General features: G+C 47.8%; 1 protein-coding gene across 1 annotated transcript in view; it reads left to right on the top strand.

The window, feature by feature from the left end:
* HK2 (hexokinase 2) overlaps positions 1-16,219 on the top strand; it is a 64,324-nt gene that overhangs the window by 30,610 nt on the left and 17,495 nt on the right. Inside the window, exons 3-7 of the mRNA XM_070429559.1 lie at positions 7,831-7,979; positions 12,390-12,509; positions 13,122-13,217; positions 14,537-14,636; positions 14,957-15,140. Of these exons, the coding sequence (XP_070285660.1) occupies positions 7,831-7,979; positions 12,390-12,509; positions 13,122-13,217; positions 14,537-14,636; positions 14,957-15,140 (649 nt within the window). The remainder of the gene's footprint in view (positions 1-7,830; positions 7,980-12,389; positions 12,510-13,121; positions 13,218-14,536; positions 14,637-14,956; positions 15,141-16,219) is intronic.

Raw genomic sequence — 16,219 nt, forward strand, 5'->3', positions numbered from 1 at the left:
AGATTTCCCCATTTCTGGACTGTGGCGGACACCAGCATTAACTGACTGTGTGATTTGATACCTTTAATAACACGAAGTTACTTTATTTCTGAACTATTGAATGGAGACCGGCCTTGTATTATGATGGAACCTTGGATTTTAAGAAGAGGCTGTCTAAAAAAAGAGGCTGCCAGATGTGGTCATGGCTGTGGTGGTCCCAGGCACGTGGGGAACATAGGCCTTAGAACCTGTGTCTGGCAAAGTTTGTTTTGCTGGATTACCTACCCAGGACCTGGCATTTATCTTTTTTATTCTTTTTTTTTTTTTTTTTCTGTTTTTTGTTGTTGTGGTTGTCAGTCCTCACCCGAGGATATTGATTTTTAGAGAGAGAGAGAGAGAGATTGGTTGCTTCCCCCAGGCACCCCGACCAGGGTCAGGGATCAAGCCTACAACCCAGGTACGTTCCCTTTACCGGGAATCAAACCTGCTACTACCCTTTGGTGCCCAGGCTGACACTCTAACCACTGAGCCTTGCTGGGACTGGAGAGCTATCTTTTTAGTTCTCTTCATTGGAGTCCTTGCCGTACATTCTTAGAGCAGTCCATTGAGGTGTTCTAGCAGGCACTGGAAAGAGAAAGGACAAACAAGGCCTTCCTCAACCTAGAGGAAGATCAGAATGTTCAGCACAGTCACCTGGGGCCCCCGAACATTCCTGCTTCTGCAGGGTAGGCAGGACTAGGTCCCTTTTGGGGGCATTGAATTATTAGAGAGCCGCTTCAGGAACTCGATGTGAAAGGATGGCTGTGTGTCTTTGACCTACCTCAAAGTTCAAGGCCGCATGCCTGGGGCAGTGGGTGCCAAGGAAGGGCTGATGCCCCAATGGTTGGATCTAACATGGCTCTCAGGTGACCAGCCATCCTGTTTTGCCCAGGACTCTCCTAGTTCTAGTACTGAAACTCCCATGTCAATCCTGGGCGCATCAGAGCGGTTGACCACCCTGCGTGGCCGTGGAACCCAGGCCTTCAGCACTGCTCGGCTCTGCTAGATCGCAGCAGCCTCCTCACCAGCCCCTGGCTCTGGGCCCATCATCTGCAGCGCTACTGAGTCTGCTCGAAAACACAGATCTGACCCTCTGCCTAAAAAACAAAGTCCTTGCGTCCTGGCTGGGTGGCTCACTTGGTTGGAACATCATCCAGTATTCCGAAAGGTTGCAGGGTTCAATCCCTGGACAGGAGGCAACCCATCGATGCTTCTTTGTCACGTTGATGTTTTCTCTCTGTCCCTTCCTCTTTCTAAAAAAATCAATAAACATATCCTTCGGTGAGTATTAAAACACACACACACACACACACACACACACAAAAACCAAAGTCCTTAGCATTGGCATTTACTGCATTCTCATAGCCATGTTACAGGAGCCACTCTGGAGGTGCCACTCCTTGAGCATGCCATGGACTCCTATATATGTTTCCTTTTCTCTGACTGGCAACTTCATACCCGTCCACTGAGACCTGGCTGTCTTGTGTTGCCTCCAGAGAAGCCTTCCTTATCCGAGCAGAAACAATCGTTCCTTCTATAACATTCCTACCCCTGTAGTTGCCCAGCGCATCTCACTGCCTCCTCTCTCCCTGTCCAGTCAGGGAGTAGGCAGCTAAGAAGCTTTTAGTAACTGTCTTCAATGCTCAGTGTCCAAATAACTGACCACAGAGTGGAAAGTATTTGGTTGGTAAATCCTAAAACAGATTCAGTGTTTGAGGTCCAACCATGTTAGGTCCAACCATTGGGGCATCAGCCCTTCCTTGGGCACTGCCCCCTCTGAGCACAGTTGCCTTCCACAAAGGGGCACTGCCCCTTACAAATCCCAAACCAAGGTGAATCTGTTTGCAAGTCACTCTTAGAGCCCTGCCAGGCACACCGCTCCAAGTGCCTGATGAGAGGAACAGGTGGAGATCTATTTTAATTAGTGGCAAATACCTAATGATTGAAAATAGACCCTTTTGGAAAATTCAACTGGCCTTGCCCCTCACCCCTCAAAATTGCATGGATGTTGTCCGGTACCAAGCTACCTGTTAGTGTGATATTAACAATGCTGGCGTTTCGGCCTGCTCAGATACATTCCTGGTGATGTATCAACTAAGATGACGGTGACTGTCATGTTCAGGCAGTTAGCCAAATGCCATCCGAGTCCTCCTCAGAGATAGGTGAGTTCCCAGGAGAAATCAAAAACCCTTTATCTTGCTGACCTGATGCATTTGATAAGAGCCTCACTGAAAGTGGGCAAATGATAGGGAGTTCATGATGGGAAATTACTTAACAAGTATTAGTTTCTTGTCCATTAAAAACACCTGCATGTTGGGCCTTCAGTCAACTAAATCTCCCTCACACCTGCCTCTGTCATTAAAGCAACTAGCAACCTGAACCTTAACTGTTGGGCAATTTGATGGCAGGTGGCCTGACCTAATCTCTTATTGCCAGTTCCTCTTAACTGTGGGCCAGCGCCACTTCTTTAAGTTCTATTCTCTTTTAGTAGAGGGTCGGTACCTTTTTTCTTGTCTATTTTTGGAGGGGGATACTTTTGATTAGAAAGACCTTCAGCTAAGAGGGCTTGGTGAGTAGTATCCTGTAAGGCGGGAGTAGGAGTTTGGTGTAATTGCATGAGATGACATGTATTTGTGGCTACAAAAAAGCCTGCATCAACCAGCTTAGTAGACCCCAGGTTCCTCTGGGGAGAAGGGCGAGTCACGTCTTGCCAGTGGGTGTGTGTCTGGCGCCTGCCACTCAATTCTGAGAGCATTTGGCCTTCCAGTAGGCCCGGGGGGATGGGCCACAGTTACTGATAAGATTAGGGTGTCTTTGCTTTCATTTTTACCACTTTATGGCTTATTTGCTTCCATCCTGGATTCTGTGCTGAGCCATCCTCAGCTTCCAGGAATCAGGGCCACAAGAGATGTGGGTGTGGTGCAGAGAGACAGCCATGGGCTTTGGGGTTAGCCAATTCCCATTGACCCCTGCATGACCCTAACTAAGTGATTCAATTTATGAACCACAGTGTCACTTCCTCTGCCACCCAGGCCAGCTTGGAGACTGCTGGTAACCTTTGGGTTTTATGCTCTTGGCATAGTGAGTGAAGATTTCCTTATTTAAGGATTGACAACTTCCCCTTGGGCAGCCTCCTTGCTCATTGCTGGAGACAGCTTTGCTGGAGAGCCAGACCTTGAGTTGAAGGCTGGTTTTCTTATCCATAAAGTTGGGATTACAATGCCCAACAGGGTTGTTGAGGATTGACGAGATAAAGTTTATAGACAAATTGACCATCACTTAACAAATGTTAGTTTCTCGTCCATTAAAAAACACCTGCATGTTGAGCCTTCGATCAACTACATCTCTCTCACACCTGCCTCTATCTTCCATTGTTTTATTCTCACAATAATCCAGATGCCAGGGAGAAAGTTTGGACTCTGTCCTAGGGACAAGAGAGACAAAGACACGGTTCTTCGCTTCATTTTTCAAAACAGTCACATAAAGTGGAAGATGAATTTTATCTTTTAACCAAACTGATGGTGAAACCTTGCTTCCTTTACTTTAGCAGTGGTAGTGACCACATTTGGAGGAATTGGAGAGATTTAGAAAGAGGGTGAGCTAATGTAATCTTCAGAATTTCTTGGGACATAATCTAAAACCCAGAAACCAGAAATATTTTGACACCATAAAAAATAAACATTTCTGAATGGCAGAAATACCACAAACAAAATTAAAAAGACAAGTATCACTGGAAAAAGTAATTGCAAATATACAACCAATGAAACTATTTTCCTTAATATACAAAGAGCTCTTTTAGGTTATCAAGAAAATGATGAATATTTCTTTTTTTTAAAAAAAGGCAAAAGATGTGAATAGAAAATGCCCAGAAAAAGGAATTTTACGAAAGGCCATTTAATAATTCAAAATGTCTAACCTCACACAAAAGAAGGAAAGCAAGTTTAAGAAAGGAGATGCCACTTAGACCTAGGAGGTTGGCAAAGATTAATGGCTGCCTAACTTGGGCCACTGGTGGGAGTGAATCCCACCTGCTGGTTTGTCTGGAAATTGGAGAGAACTTTCAGGAAGGTCATTGGGTGATCTCTTCCAAATTAAAAACACATCCTTAGAACAAGAAATTCAAACTCTTTTCTTGGAATGTCAGTTAACAGCCTTGCCTGTCTTGATAAAATAACTATATCTAAGGACACCCAATAAACATTAATGGTGATCACTTTCTGGGTGTAGAGAAGAAAAGAGATGTTTGGTTTTCATTTTTCCACTTTTCCACCATTTGAGCTTTTTCTTACCAGATGTTTGTATTTTGTTATTTTTAAAAAGGTAAAATTGTTTCCAAGACACAACAGCACACTTAACAACAAAGGAAACCTTACCTCTGACCTGCGGGTCTCGCATAAATCCCACATTTGACACTCAAACATTTCGTTTAACAATGAGCAAATGCAGTATGAGGTGTTTTCTTAGTACATTGCCTCAAATACCAACTGCGATCACTCAGAATGATCTCTCTGGGCCTCACTGGGTCCTCTGCCATGTGGCCTTATACCTTCTTCTTCTTCTTTTTTTTTTTTTTTTCAAGGTTTTTATTAATTTGAGAGAGAGAAAGGGAGGGAGAGGGAGAGAGAGAAACATCAATGAAGAGAACCTTCAGTTGGCTGCCTCCTGCACGCCCCTTACTGGGGATTGAGCCTGCAATTCAGGCATGTGCCCTGTGTGGGAATCAGACCGGCGACCTCTTGGTGCATGGGGATGACACTCAACCAGTCAGGGGGCCTTGTACCTTCTTAAGAAACCTGGTATTGGCATGTTTTCCTGCCCCAGAGCCTTGCTCCTTCCTGTCCAGTGTGACTGTCCCAGGCCCCTAGATGCAATCCTCCTTCATGCCCCACCACACGCTCACTGTCTGTTCTGGGCTTCTGGAATGTCCTAGAAGGGTCACAGTGGAGATAGGCCTTGAGCCAGGAGTAGGAATAGGAGTAGGTAGGGATTGGAGGGATTGAAAAGAACTAGGAGGGGAGCTCATAGTCACACAAAGGAATAATAACGATGAGGGTTATTGACGAGTTACTATGTCCCTATATATTCACATACAACATGTCCTGTATTTCATGGAAGCTTCACGACCCCCAGGAGAAGTCAGCATTGTGAGCCCCATTCTACAGGGAAGGTGACAGTGCTGAGCTGGAATTCAAAACGAAGTCTGCCCACCCGTCTGTAAGGCCCAGCGCTTAGCCACTGTCCCACGTGGGGCGAGGAGGTGAGCACTAGGAGAGGGATCTGTTCACGGCCTCGAGGGGTCACCTGAAGATTTAACTCCAGGAATCGGGGTGCTGGGCCTGCCCCGAGGTTGCAGACTTTGGAAAGAAGAAAGTTCTTGGCTGTGGTCGTGGTGCGTGTGGAGGTGGTGCTGGGGAGGAGGGGTGCAGAGGAATGTCTGTTTCAGCGGATTCTGAAGAGAAAGCAAAGATGACATTCTGACCTGGGAACAGAACTATCGGCAGTACTTTATTATTTGTGGTTTCCCTTCAGTCCATTAGAAAATACTATTGCAAAACCGCCATTCTTATATATTATTGATTTCAGAGAGGGAGAGAGAGAGAGAGAGAGACATCAATGATGACAGAGAATCATTGATCGGCTGCCTCCTGCACGCCCCCTACTTGTGCCCTTGACCAGAATCAAACCCGGGACCCTTCAGTCCGAAGGCCGATGCTCTGTCCACTAAGCCAAACCAGCTAGGGCAAAACCACCATTTTTGATGGAGCTGCGTCCGTCCCTCCAATGAACTGAGCTGGACTGGCCTGGAATCGGGACCAGCCAACGGCAGCCTCTGCCGCCTCAGTGCCCTGTGGCTGCCGATTCAGCGGGTGGTGTGTGTCCGGCTGCAGAGTGCTGATGCGGGCAGTTCATCTTTGATTTTTTTTTTAATCCCTCATGCAACCACACAGCGTTTCCTACAATCTGGCTGAGGTCCTGCTACCTGGGGAGGCTCAGAATGGAGTGCCTGGAAGTGTCGCCCATGGCCAGGTGGGGCGCAGAGTCCCCCACGTGGGGCTGACGTTGTCCCAGCTACTTAACAACTAGGTAGTAAAGCAGGAGGGGGTTCTAGGTGCCAGGGAGGGGACAGAAAGTTTGTACCCCTGTGGGTGGAATGCCCAAGTCACGGGAGCAGATTCCAGTGGCTTTTCTTGGACAGGTCACTTCAGTCTCCCCCGCGATGTTGATGTGACTTTTCAGTCTGAGAGGCAACCCTACCACTGGGCCTGGAATGCTCGAGTGTGGGCATCGGGCCGTGTTTGCTGGGAGCCTGGACGGAAAGTTTCTTTTACTTATTTTCTGTGTCTCAAGTTCTTGGCCCTGTGCTGGGTGCCTGAGGCACATTTTCTAGTTTCCCCCCTTACAACAATCACACAGTGTCTGATGTTGCCATTTTAGAGATGAGGCAGCTGAGGCTCAGGAAGTTGCCATGGCCAAAACGGGGCCAGGGTTCTGCCATAGGAATGTGGGTTCCAGTTCTGGCATTCTCTGTGTATCAAACCACCAGACCACGGTTGTGTGGAGGGAGTCCCCATGGAACCTTGGGTGGGTCATTCCATCCCATGGGCTGTCAGGGGCGTGGGGCATGCCCTCAGGGAGCCGGACACACATGGCTTTTCTCAGGGCCTGAGAGTGAGCTGCTGAGGGGGCTTGCACACTATAAACCTGGGTGGTTCATTTCCCTGGCCCATCAACCTATTCCATCGTACTTCAGTGGCAGTTTCCCATCGGGGAAGGGGTGGTGTTGACAAACTTGCCAATCAGTGAATCCCGAGGAAGGAACCCTGTGTCCTTTGAGAAGGTGTGCAGCAGGGCAGTGGGAGACGGGTGGAGCCCTCACGGTGGAGGAGGCTGCCGAGGGGTGAGCCCAGCTCTCTCCCCCAGCCCTGGCTCTGGCCTCTGCACCCCTTCAGCACTTCCATTCTGTGCCATACAGTGGAGCAGGTCCCTGCAGCCAGCTGCATCACCGCCTACAGTCGGTATGTTTTCTGTGTGCACTGCTTGTTTCCAGGGGGGAGGGACTTTGCCTTCCTGGTGACAGCTGAGGATCTTGATCCGCTGTGCCGTGGAGATTCCCTCTTCCCGTCTGCCCCAGCTCTGTGGCTGGTCTGAGTGGAACAGCCCCACTGGCCTGACTTGTTTCACATACTCTTGGGTCAGCCTTCTTTCACATGTGAATGAGCCTGGAATTTTTTTGACGGGCACCTGCTTAGCTTATTTGCTAGGCCCCTGAATTGATAGCCATTTGGGCCGCAGCCCACTCCATCATGTGACTCTCTCATACATTGCTGTCACTGTACGCGAACGTTAAAAGTAAATTTGGACAGGGATCACAATTTGGCAGAAGGCCCAGGGGCCCCCAGGCCTGTAGCAGCGTGCTGGGTATCCTGGGGGCATGAAGAACAAAACGGAGGCCCGGACTCCTGGAGCAGGCTGGATGGGCCCCACAAGCTCGAAAGGGACTTGGCTGGAAAACCCTGGGAAATAGCTCTGTGAGGGGGTGGGTGCCCCATCATTGGATGTGAAACTGTCTCATGGTTTATGTGAATTCTAAAAGTAAGATAAAAGTGCTTAGCATTAAGGAAAAGACTCAGTACATAAATGTGTGTAGAAAAAATTAAGACCGGTCCTGCACCCCATTACCAGAGATGACCAGTATTTATGCTCTCATGGGTTTTAAGGACTCCATGGGTATAAAGGACTCCGTTTATGGCAGGACTTGTGGGTTTTAAGTCTTGGTCTCTGTGAACTAAGAGTGGCCCTTCCTGTCTGCAGAACATGGAGAGTTCCTGGCTCTGGACCTTGGAGGGACCAACTTTCGCGTGCTTCGGGTGAGAGTGACGGACAATGGGCTCCAGAAGGTGGAGATGGAGAACCAGATCTACGCCATCCCCGAGGACATCATGCGCGGCAGCGGCACGCAGGTCCGAACCTTCTCTCAGCGGCCCGGGGGCTCTGGGCCCCAGAGGAGCGGACACTGCTCCTCCTGTGTCTGGAGGGAGGAGAGCCAGGCTGGGGCTTGGATTCCATGACCTCTCTCTGCACAGTGATCCCCTCCATGCCTGGAAGCGGAGTGGGGGCCTCCGTCAGGAGAGGTGCACATGGTCCGGAGCATGCGCATGAGGCCCTGGGGTCTGGATGTGTTGCAGCAGGAAGGGTTTTGAGTCTGCTCACACATGCTGGTTGTTGAGGAAAGCCTGTTGTCAGGAGGCTGGGCCCACACTCCTGGGCACTGGTTGTTAGTGGTACCTCTGAATGGTGACCCAGTGGAATACACAACTGTGGTTTGACACTGCCACCCACCACTGTGGTCACTGCAGCCCCTTTTGACTCACAGTTGTCATCATAGCATTACATGAAAATGGAACCTGCCCCTTTGCTTTTGTGGTTATTGGTCTTCTCTGTTCTTGACCATTTAAAACAAAAGGTTTTGCACGCAGGGATGGGAACCTGTTGAGAAAACATCAAAATCAAGCCTTGGGGCATCGGCCCCAGCTGGCATCCCACTGGGCACCATGTGTTTCCGCATTGACCCCCAAATCATGCTTAGTTATCCTCATACCTCGGTGGCTTCTAGAGCCATGTTTTGTACTCAGAATCCCCACAATAAAAGAAGTGGATGGAGAAGAAATGTGAAATCCAAGTAAGGATCTTCTCAGTAATAGAAAAACATGTACAAGGATGGGATTGCCATCAAGGTAGTCTTCAAACATGGACTGAACACCTACTATGCATTGTGCATTGATCCTTGTTGGGAATCAAAGTCCTGCCTTTTCTACTTCAGGGCTTAAAGCCCAGCTGGACCACCAGGAACTGCCCCCCTCTCAACCCCCATAGAAAGCAGTAATGTTGTGTTGAAGGGGATGAGTAACCATCAGGAGGAGGAGCTGGTACGCGATGACCTATTGTCTGAGCAAAAGCACTTTATGGATATTCTCATTCTATCCTCACGTGAGCCCCATGAGGCTGGGTTCTCCTGTTATCTACACTTTATACATATGGGATTGGGCTTTGAAAAAAGGAGTGACTTGGCCTTAGATCACAGAAATGGGAGGGGCCAGAGGCAAGACACAAAGCCAGATCCATGACTAGAGCCTGTGTTTTCACAACTCTGGGGGGGAGGAACGGGGCTCTGTCCACTTTGTAGGCCACTTGATGAGGTCTATGAGTGGTGCTCCCTGGGTCCTCTGCTCCCAATATAGGAGGTACACCCTGAAGGGGCTGGTGCTCCTGCAGACTTGAGATCCTGTCGGGTAGGCCCTTTGGGGGTTCTCTCTCTCTCAAAGATTCCCCCAGGAGAGCCCTCCTACAGAGGGGACACTCATTGCCACCACACCAGAAATATCTGGCCGATGGGTGACCGCCATGGACCAGCCATTATTCTCAGCCTCTTTAGATTTGTTAAGTGTATCTTATGGGGAGGGAAGTGAGCAGAGTCTCAGGCCAATAACGAAAAGGGAACCTTTCTAACTTCATAAAATGATGCCCTTTGAGCCTTTTTATGGCAGGAAGGTAGTAGTTCTTTCTCTCAGCATCTTATCTTCAGATCATCAGCTAACAGAAAAGGAGATAGTCTTCTAATGAAGGAAGCTCATGGTCTCCTCTTCCCCCCTTATAGAGAGGTGTAGGTTCTTCCAACTCAGCACTGTTCAATAGAACTTTTCGCAACAGTGGAACTGTTCTTTATCAGCTTGCGCAAGACGGTAGCCACGAGCCACCGGTGACATTGAGCACTTGAGCTGTGGCTAGCGTGACTGAGGAAGTGGATTTTTAACCAGTTAACTGCCACGCATCCAAAACGGAAACCATCTTTGCGCCTATAGATGCTTATGGCGTACAAAGGGTTAATTTTTGAAATTCTAATTCATTGAAATAGCCACAGATGGTTCGTGGCTGCTATACTGGGCAGCACATTATTTACTGCTCTTCACTGCCTCTCTCTCTGTTCTGCCTCCCCTGTTGGCAGGGCAGTTGGAACAGGAACAGTGAGCAGGGCTGGGTGAGGGGAACCCATTTTGTTTTTACCTTTTCTAAAGCTCCCCCAGCTCTGATGATTGGCCTCATCTCTTTGATCTCTTTGCACAGTTCTTAACTTCCTCTTTTTTTTTTTTTTTTTTTTAAATAAAGACTATTTGTATTAAAGATCATTTTGACTAGAGAACCAGGAAGAAGGTGCTGGGAGTTTGTTTAACCATATCATAAATTTTGTCTATGATTGACTGTCCAACAAAAGAACAGAACTTTCTGACTAGCTGTCTAGAAACCCTATTTACATACTGAAATACTTGACCTCTGCTCAAGAGAGTTGGCACTTATGAGTAGGTGAACCTCTTAGTGAGAGGGCCCTGTCTCTCAGGAGCCTTTGCTCCTGAGTGTGTTTTGGTTCAGACTCAGCTGAAGTGACTTGCAGGTGATCAGACGGAGGGACAGGATCCGTGCAGGAAGTTCAGTTAGAGCTGGCTCCCTTCTAGATAAGTGTGGCCTTGTCTTCATGGATCCCTCCCACTAAGATATCCCAGATATCTGGGGAGCCAATGGGCCTCTCCACCTAGCCCAGCGGTTCTCAACCTGTGGGTCGTGACCCCTTTGGTGGTCGAACGACCCTTTCACAGGGGTCGCCTAAGACCATCCTGCATATCAGATATTTACATTATGATTCATAACAGTAGCAACATTACATTTATGAAGTAGCAACGAAAATAATTTTATGGTTGGGCCACAACATGAGGAACTGTATTTAAAGGGCCAGAAGTTTGAGAACCACTGACCTAGCCTGTCACCTGGATGTCTTTAGTTCCTTTACAAATGCGAATACTTTTTCTGGTTTAGTGCAGTGGTTCTCCAACCACTGCTTCAGGTTCAGCTGGAGGGTAATAATACTGCTGGTTCCAGATCATACTTTGGGAACAGCTTGTTCAGTGGAATCTTCCTCACTTCTGTCTAGAAGTTATTCTCCTTCATCCCCTTAGCTTTTAGATTTTGTCATCTTTGTCAACCTGGCCCTTGGAATCTGCTCAGTCTCTTTGGCCTCTGCTTACTTTTTGTACCAGAATACCCTGACCTCAGCCTCTAAGCATCTGGAGGGGTCACCAGCGAGGATGTTGAGTAGGCAAGAAGGAAGCCATGGGACTGTGAGCTTTGGGACTGATCGAAACCTGGGCAATTGTCAATACAGGTTTTTCTTAAGTTTAGGATTTTTCCCAGGTGCTGCCAGTCCTGCTTAGCATAGTCATGGTTGTGAGGCTGTCCATCCACCAATAAAAAATTCTATTTATTCTTCAGTGCCTTTCACCGGCTCATTGGGTGTTCCATTTTTTCTTTTCTTTTTTCTTTTAGAGAGGAAGGGAGAGGGAGAGAGAGATAGAAACATCAGTGATGAGAGAGAATCATTAATTGGCTGTCTCCTGCACGCCCCCCACTGGGAATGGAGCCCACAACCTGGCCATGTGCCCTTGACCAAAATCAAACCTGGCACCCTTCAGTCCGCAGGCTGACGCTCAATCCACTGAGCCAAACTGGCTAGGGCAGGTGTTCCTTTTTTTTTTTTTTTTTTTTAGAAAGCAAAGATAACTTCTTTGAATTGCCCCCAAGAAATTAGTTTTCTAGGATGGAGACAAAATATAAAAGTTACTTGTTATTTATTTATTTTTTATTGATTTCAGATAGGAAGGGAGAGATAGAAACATCAATGATGAGAGAGAATCACTGATTAGCTGCCTTCTGCACTCTACTGGGGATCCAGCCCGCAACCTGGGCATGCGTCCTTGACTGGAATCGAACCCGGGACCCTTCAGTCTGCAGGCCGATGCTCTATCCACTGAGCTAAACCGGCTAGGGCAAAAGTTACTTATTTTTGTTAAGTCTCTTCAGAGAATGTCCCACCCACTCTCCCAATCAGAGGAGACAGGGATGTTAAAATACTTGTTGGCACTGAGATGGGCTGCCCTTTCTGGTAAGGCATTCAGCTGTGCATCAATGTCAAGGGGGGTTCTGACAAGGTCACTGAAGGATGTTCTGTTTCTAGGGCATGCAATGACTTTCTGATTAGCTCTGGCTGTGCTTTCCCCTGTCTCATGGGATTATTTTGATAGTGGTATGGATAAGTGGAAGACAGTACTTAATAAGCACTAACTAGTGTTAAGCCCTTATGTGTATTGCCTCATTTAATCCTTTTGGTTAGCATCCCCGTGCTATAGACTGAGAAAATAAAGACTTCACAGGGGATGCATACCTTGCATGCATTCAGCTAGTTCCTTTCAGAGCCCCAAGTGTGTGCTCCTAATCACTGTGCCATTTTGCCTCCCTGCTCATCTTCCCGTGTCGTGTACCCTTAGCTGTTTGACCACATTGCCGAATGCCTGGCTAACTTCATGGATAAGCTACAAATCAAAGACAAGAAGCTCCCCTTGGGCTTTACGTTCTCATTCCCTTGCATCCAAACGAAACTAGATGAGGTGAGTAAAATGAGTTCTTCAGACACTTCTGTTGTTTCATTCTTTGGGCTGGGAGGATGAGGAACTCTGAGCCATGTGCCGCTATGGTGTCGGAGGTGGCTCTGAGAGTTTGAATATTGAGAGTTCTGAGCTTCTGAGTGAGTGTGTGTAGGTGTGGCGGGGGTGGGGGGGGGATGGTGAAGAAGGGGGATCTTTACACTCAAAGCACAGTGCACAACCCCACATACATTGCACATTATCCTTATCTCTTTTAGGGACACCGGAGTGAGAAATTAGTCAGGAACTCCTTTGATCTAAAGTGTTGTGATAAATATCTTTTGAAAGAAAGATGCCTGGGGAGTTTGATCAGAGGTTGCAAATACCTTATTTTGGCAGTTCCATAGCCTGCCCTTTTCACCTTGGGGAGCAGTTGATCATGAAGAAATAATTTTCTTTCTGGGTCTTTGATGGGGCTTGGACTTCTTCCTGTGCTAGTTAGGAAGCAATATACTAGTACACATTCAAGCATGGCAATAGTTCAGCCCCATGGCCGAGGGCTCTACTGATGATTGTTTGAGGAGTGTAGTCTGAGTTTTGTGAGGAATTAATGTTCAATCCTTGGTTCTTTTCCAGAGTTTCCTGGTCTCCTGGACCAAGGGGTTCAAGTCCAGTGGTGTGGAAGGCAAAGATGTGGTTACTCTGATCCGGAAGGCCATCCAGAGGAGAGGGGTGAGTAGGGGCGGCAGGGATGGGGAGGCAGGACTTACGGTTCTTTTGGGGCCACTCTGAAGCCTTCCCCAGTCCATCCTTAACACAGTACGAGGACCTTTGTGATTCTTAGGTGAGGTTTTCTTTCTTCTTCCCTGCTATGTTTACTCAATAATACATACTTTTATTTTTTCCAGTTTTAATGAAATATAATTGACATACAGCTCTGTATCAGTTTAAGATGCACCACACAATGATTTTACACGCATATGTTGTAAAATAATTATCACCCCAAGAATCTTATAAATGATCAGATACCTTTGGGGTTAAGATTGTCATGATGGATTGTCGAGTAACACTCCCTCCACGTTCTGCGTGGAGTAGGGTTCGGTATCTGAAAGTGGAGCCGCACAACAAATGAGAGAAAAAGACACAAGATAATTTTGCAATATTGGGGGACCAGGCGGGCAAGTCCCGAAGGACTTCCACCGATCTCAGGCCACTCTAAGCTTTTATTTGATCTGGGGTAGCCCTAGGGTAAGGAGGTTTGTCTGGGGTAGCCCTAGGGCAAGGTGGTTTGAATGACACATGGATTAGCTCATTGGTAGACAATTTCCAAAAATAGGCAGAATATCTGATCAACAATAATCAACAAGGATCTACACAAGTATCTAAGGAATTAAGGGAACTAAGCTGGGGATGCTTCAGCTGTTATTACCTAAATTAACTGGGTGGTTCCTAGATTAACTGGGTGGTGCAGTTCTGACCTTTGCTAGGACTTCAAAGGTTACTAGCTTTTGGGGGTCTCTGTCTAAACTCAGCTAGTGAAGACAATGAATAGACTCTGGCAATGGATAAACATCTTAGCCATGGTACAAGAAGAACCCTTTAATATTTAACCTGAAGAAGACTTGACCATCATTTTCAAGTAAGAAAGTTGAGATGATGTTGGCATTAGGGTGGAATGGGGCAGAGAGAGAACAAGATAAAGGTCACAGAAAGATAAGACTTCCTGGAAGGGAGAGAGGGAGAGAGAGGTAAAGGAAAAGAAGAAAGAGGAGAAGATGACAATGATGACAGGACGGGCTATTCTTAGTGCAGTGATGGCTTTGAACTAGACCACAGGGCTGATGTCGGGAAGTCCTCCAGGACAGGGAGTGAGATGCAGCTGTTAGACTGGATCTGGACCTGATTTCCAGCTATAACTTTCTTTGGTTTTGAGTAGGGTTAATCAGGAGGCAGCCCTGTTACGCTTGAGCTGTGTGTCTTGCCACTCTTTCTCTCCATCTTTACACCTGTGACCTTTCTGTGATGGTGAAGGGCTCCTTTTTCCTCTGCAGGACTTTGATATTGATATTGTGGCTGTGGTGAATGACACAGTTGGGACCATGATGACCTGTGGTTATGATGACCAGAACTGCGAGATTGGTCTCATTGTGGGTACGTGAGCACTGGGTATGAGGGCTGATATTGGCCAATGGAGTGGGGTGTGGGCTGGAAAGGGAAGAGGAGTCCATGACCTGGATGTCCCTTTGTACTTTATTTTGGGAGATAATGAATGGTATGGTCACTTTGGAGGGCTAAGCCAGTTCTTGTGGAGTTGGGGGTTAATGGAGTGGACCATGTTGGAATGGCCCAGTAGTCTGCTTGTAGGAATCCCAGCTACCCTGGGCAGTATCAGGATGGTGGGGCAAGAGGGAGATGGGTGCTGGGCAGAGGACAGTGTGGGTATGCACTGAACAGTCCCTTGTTTTGGCCAGGCACGGGCAGCAATGCCTGCTACATGGAAGAGATGCGCCATATTGACATGGTGGAAGGCGATGAGGGGCGGATGTGCATCAACATGGAGTGGGGGGCCTTTGGGGACGACGGCGTGCTCGATGACATCCGTACTGAGTTTGACCAGGAGATCGACATGGGCTCCCTGAACCCCGGGAAGCAACTGTGAGCAGAGGGCGTGGGGAGTGGGCTCAGGAGTTAGGTTGGGGGCTGGCCAGGCTGGGTGGTGGTTCTCATTTTTGCTTTACAGTCATATCCCCCAAAGGTTGCCAAGGTGCCCATTGGTCATGGGAATTTGTGCTCATTACACACATTGTGACTAAATTTCTGAGGGGGCTCTAAAAAAGACAGAGCAGGCAGACACACCAGGTAATAATTTGCTTTATCCTTCAGAACAGTAGCTTCAGAAAGTCACATTCTGAGTCTAAGTGAGTGGCCCTGCTCTTTCTTTACATCTTCAATTTGCAAGTTGCCCTTAGCAACAGTTTGTGGGCCACATAGAAAAGTGTTCAGATGGCCAAGACTTGGGTCTGTGAAAACTCCTTTTGTAGCTCCCCTGTCACTGCCCAGGCTGTGATAGGTGGCTTCTAATGGTTGGCTAAGGCTCTGTCTTAGAGCTCCGGTAGAGTTGCCTCTGAGCTCAGCTGGACCCCATGGGAGTCCCAGGGCCTCCCACCCTAGCAGTACCCAGACCCAAGGCCTCCTTGGCCACCTTCCCTGGACCTGTGGCCAAGCCGGGGCCCTGGGGTGAACTAATTGGAGGAAGGGCTCCATCTGGACCCTGAATATTACACTCTCCAGCCTGGCCAGACATGGTATTTAGTTACTTTTGACTCTTACAAAACATTATTTCACTCTCAGAACATTTTCCAAATGTCCCTTAAAGATCTTGAAATAGGGATTGCTGCAAGCTTCGCAGGCAATTACAAAACCTCTTGAGCAGTTCAGGCTCTCTCTGGTCTGGTTGCTGGGACTGACAGGAAAGCTTGTAGCACTGATCTCTGCTTGGAGAGGAAAATCCAAGCCTATAAACCAGCTCAACAGTGGGGGCCTTTTTCTTAACTGGGAGAGCCCTGGCTTCATCAAGGACGCAGGATTTATTTAAGTCACAAGCCTCCCCACATTTACTTGTAGCTTTCACAGGAACAACCTGGCTATGTCTGCCATGGCTGGTGAGGAATTTATGGACTGAAAAGTCACTCATTCATTGCCTGCCTCCATCGATGAGACAGCCCACGCCATTC

The sequence above is a fragment of the Myotis yumanensis genome, unplaced genomic scaffold (genome assembly GCF_028538775.1).
Source record: "Myotis yumanensis isolate MYYU_CA2020_CCGP unplaced genomic scaffold, mMyoYum1.0.hap1 SCAF_11, whole genome shotgun sequence".
Lineage (NCBI taxonomy): Eukaryota > Metazoa > Chordata > Mammalia > Chiroptera > Vespertilionidae > Myotis > Myotis yumanensis.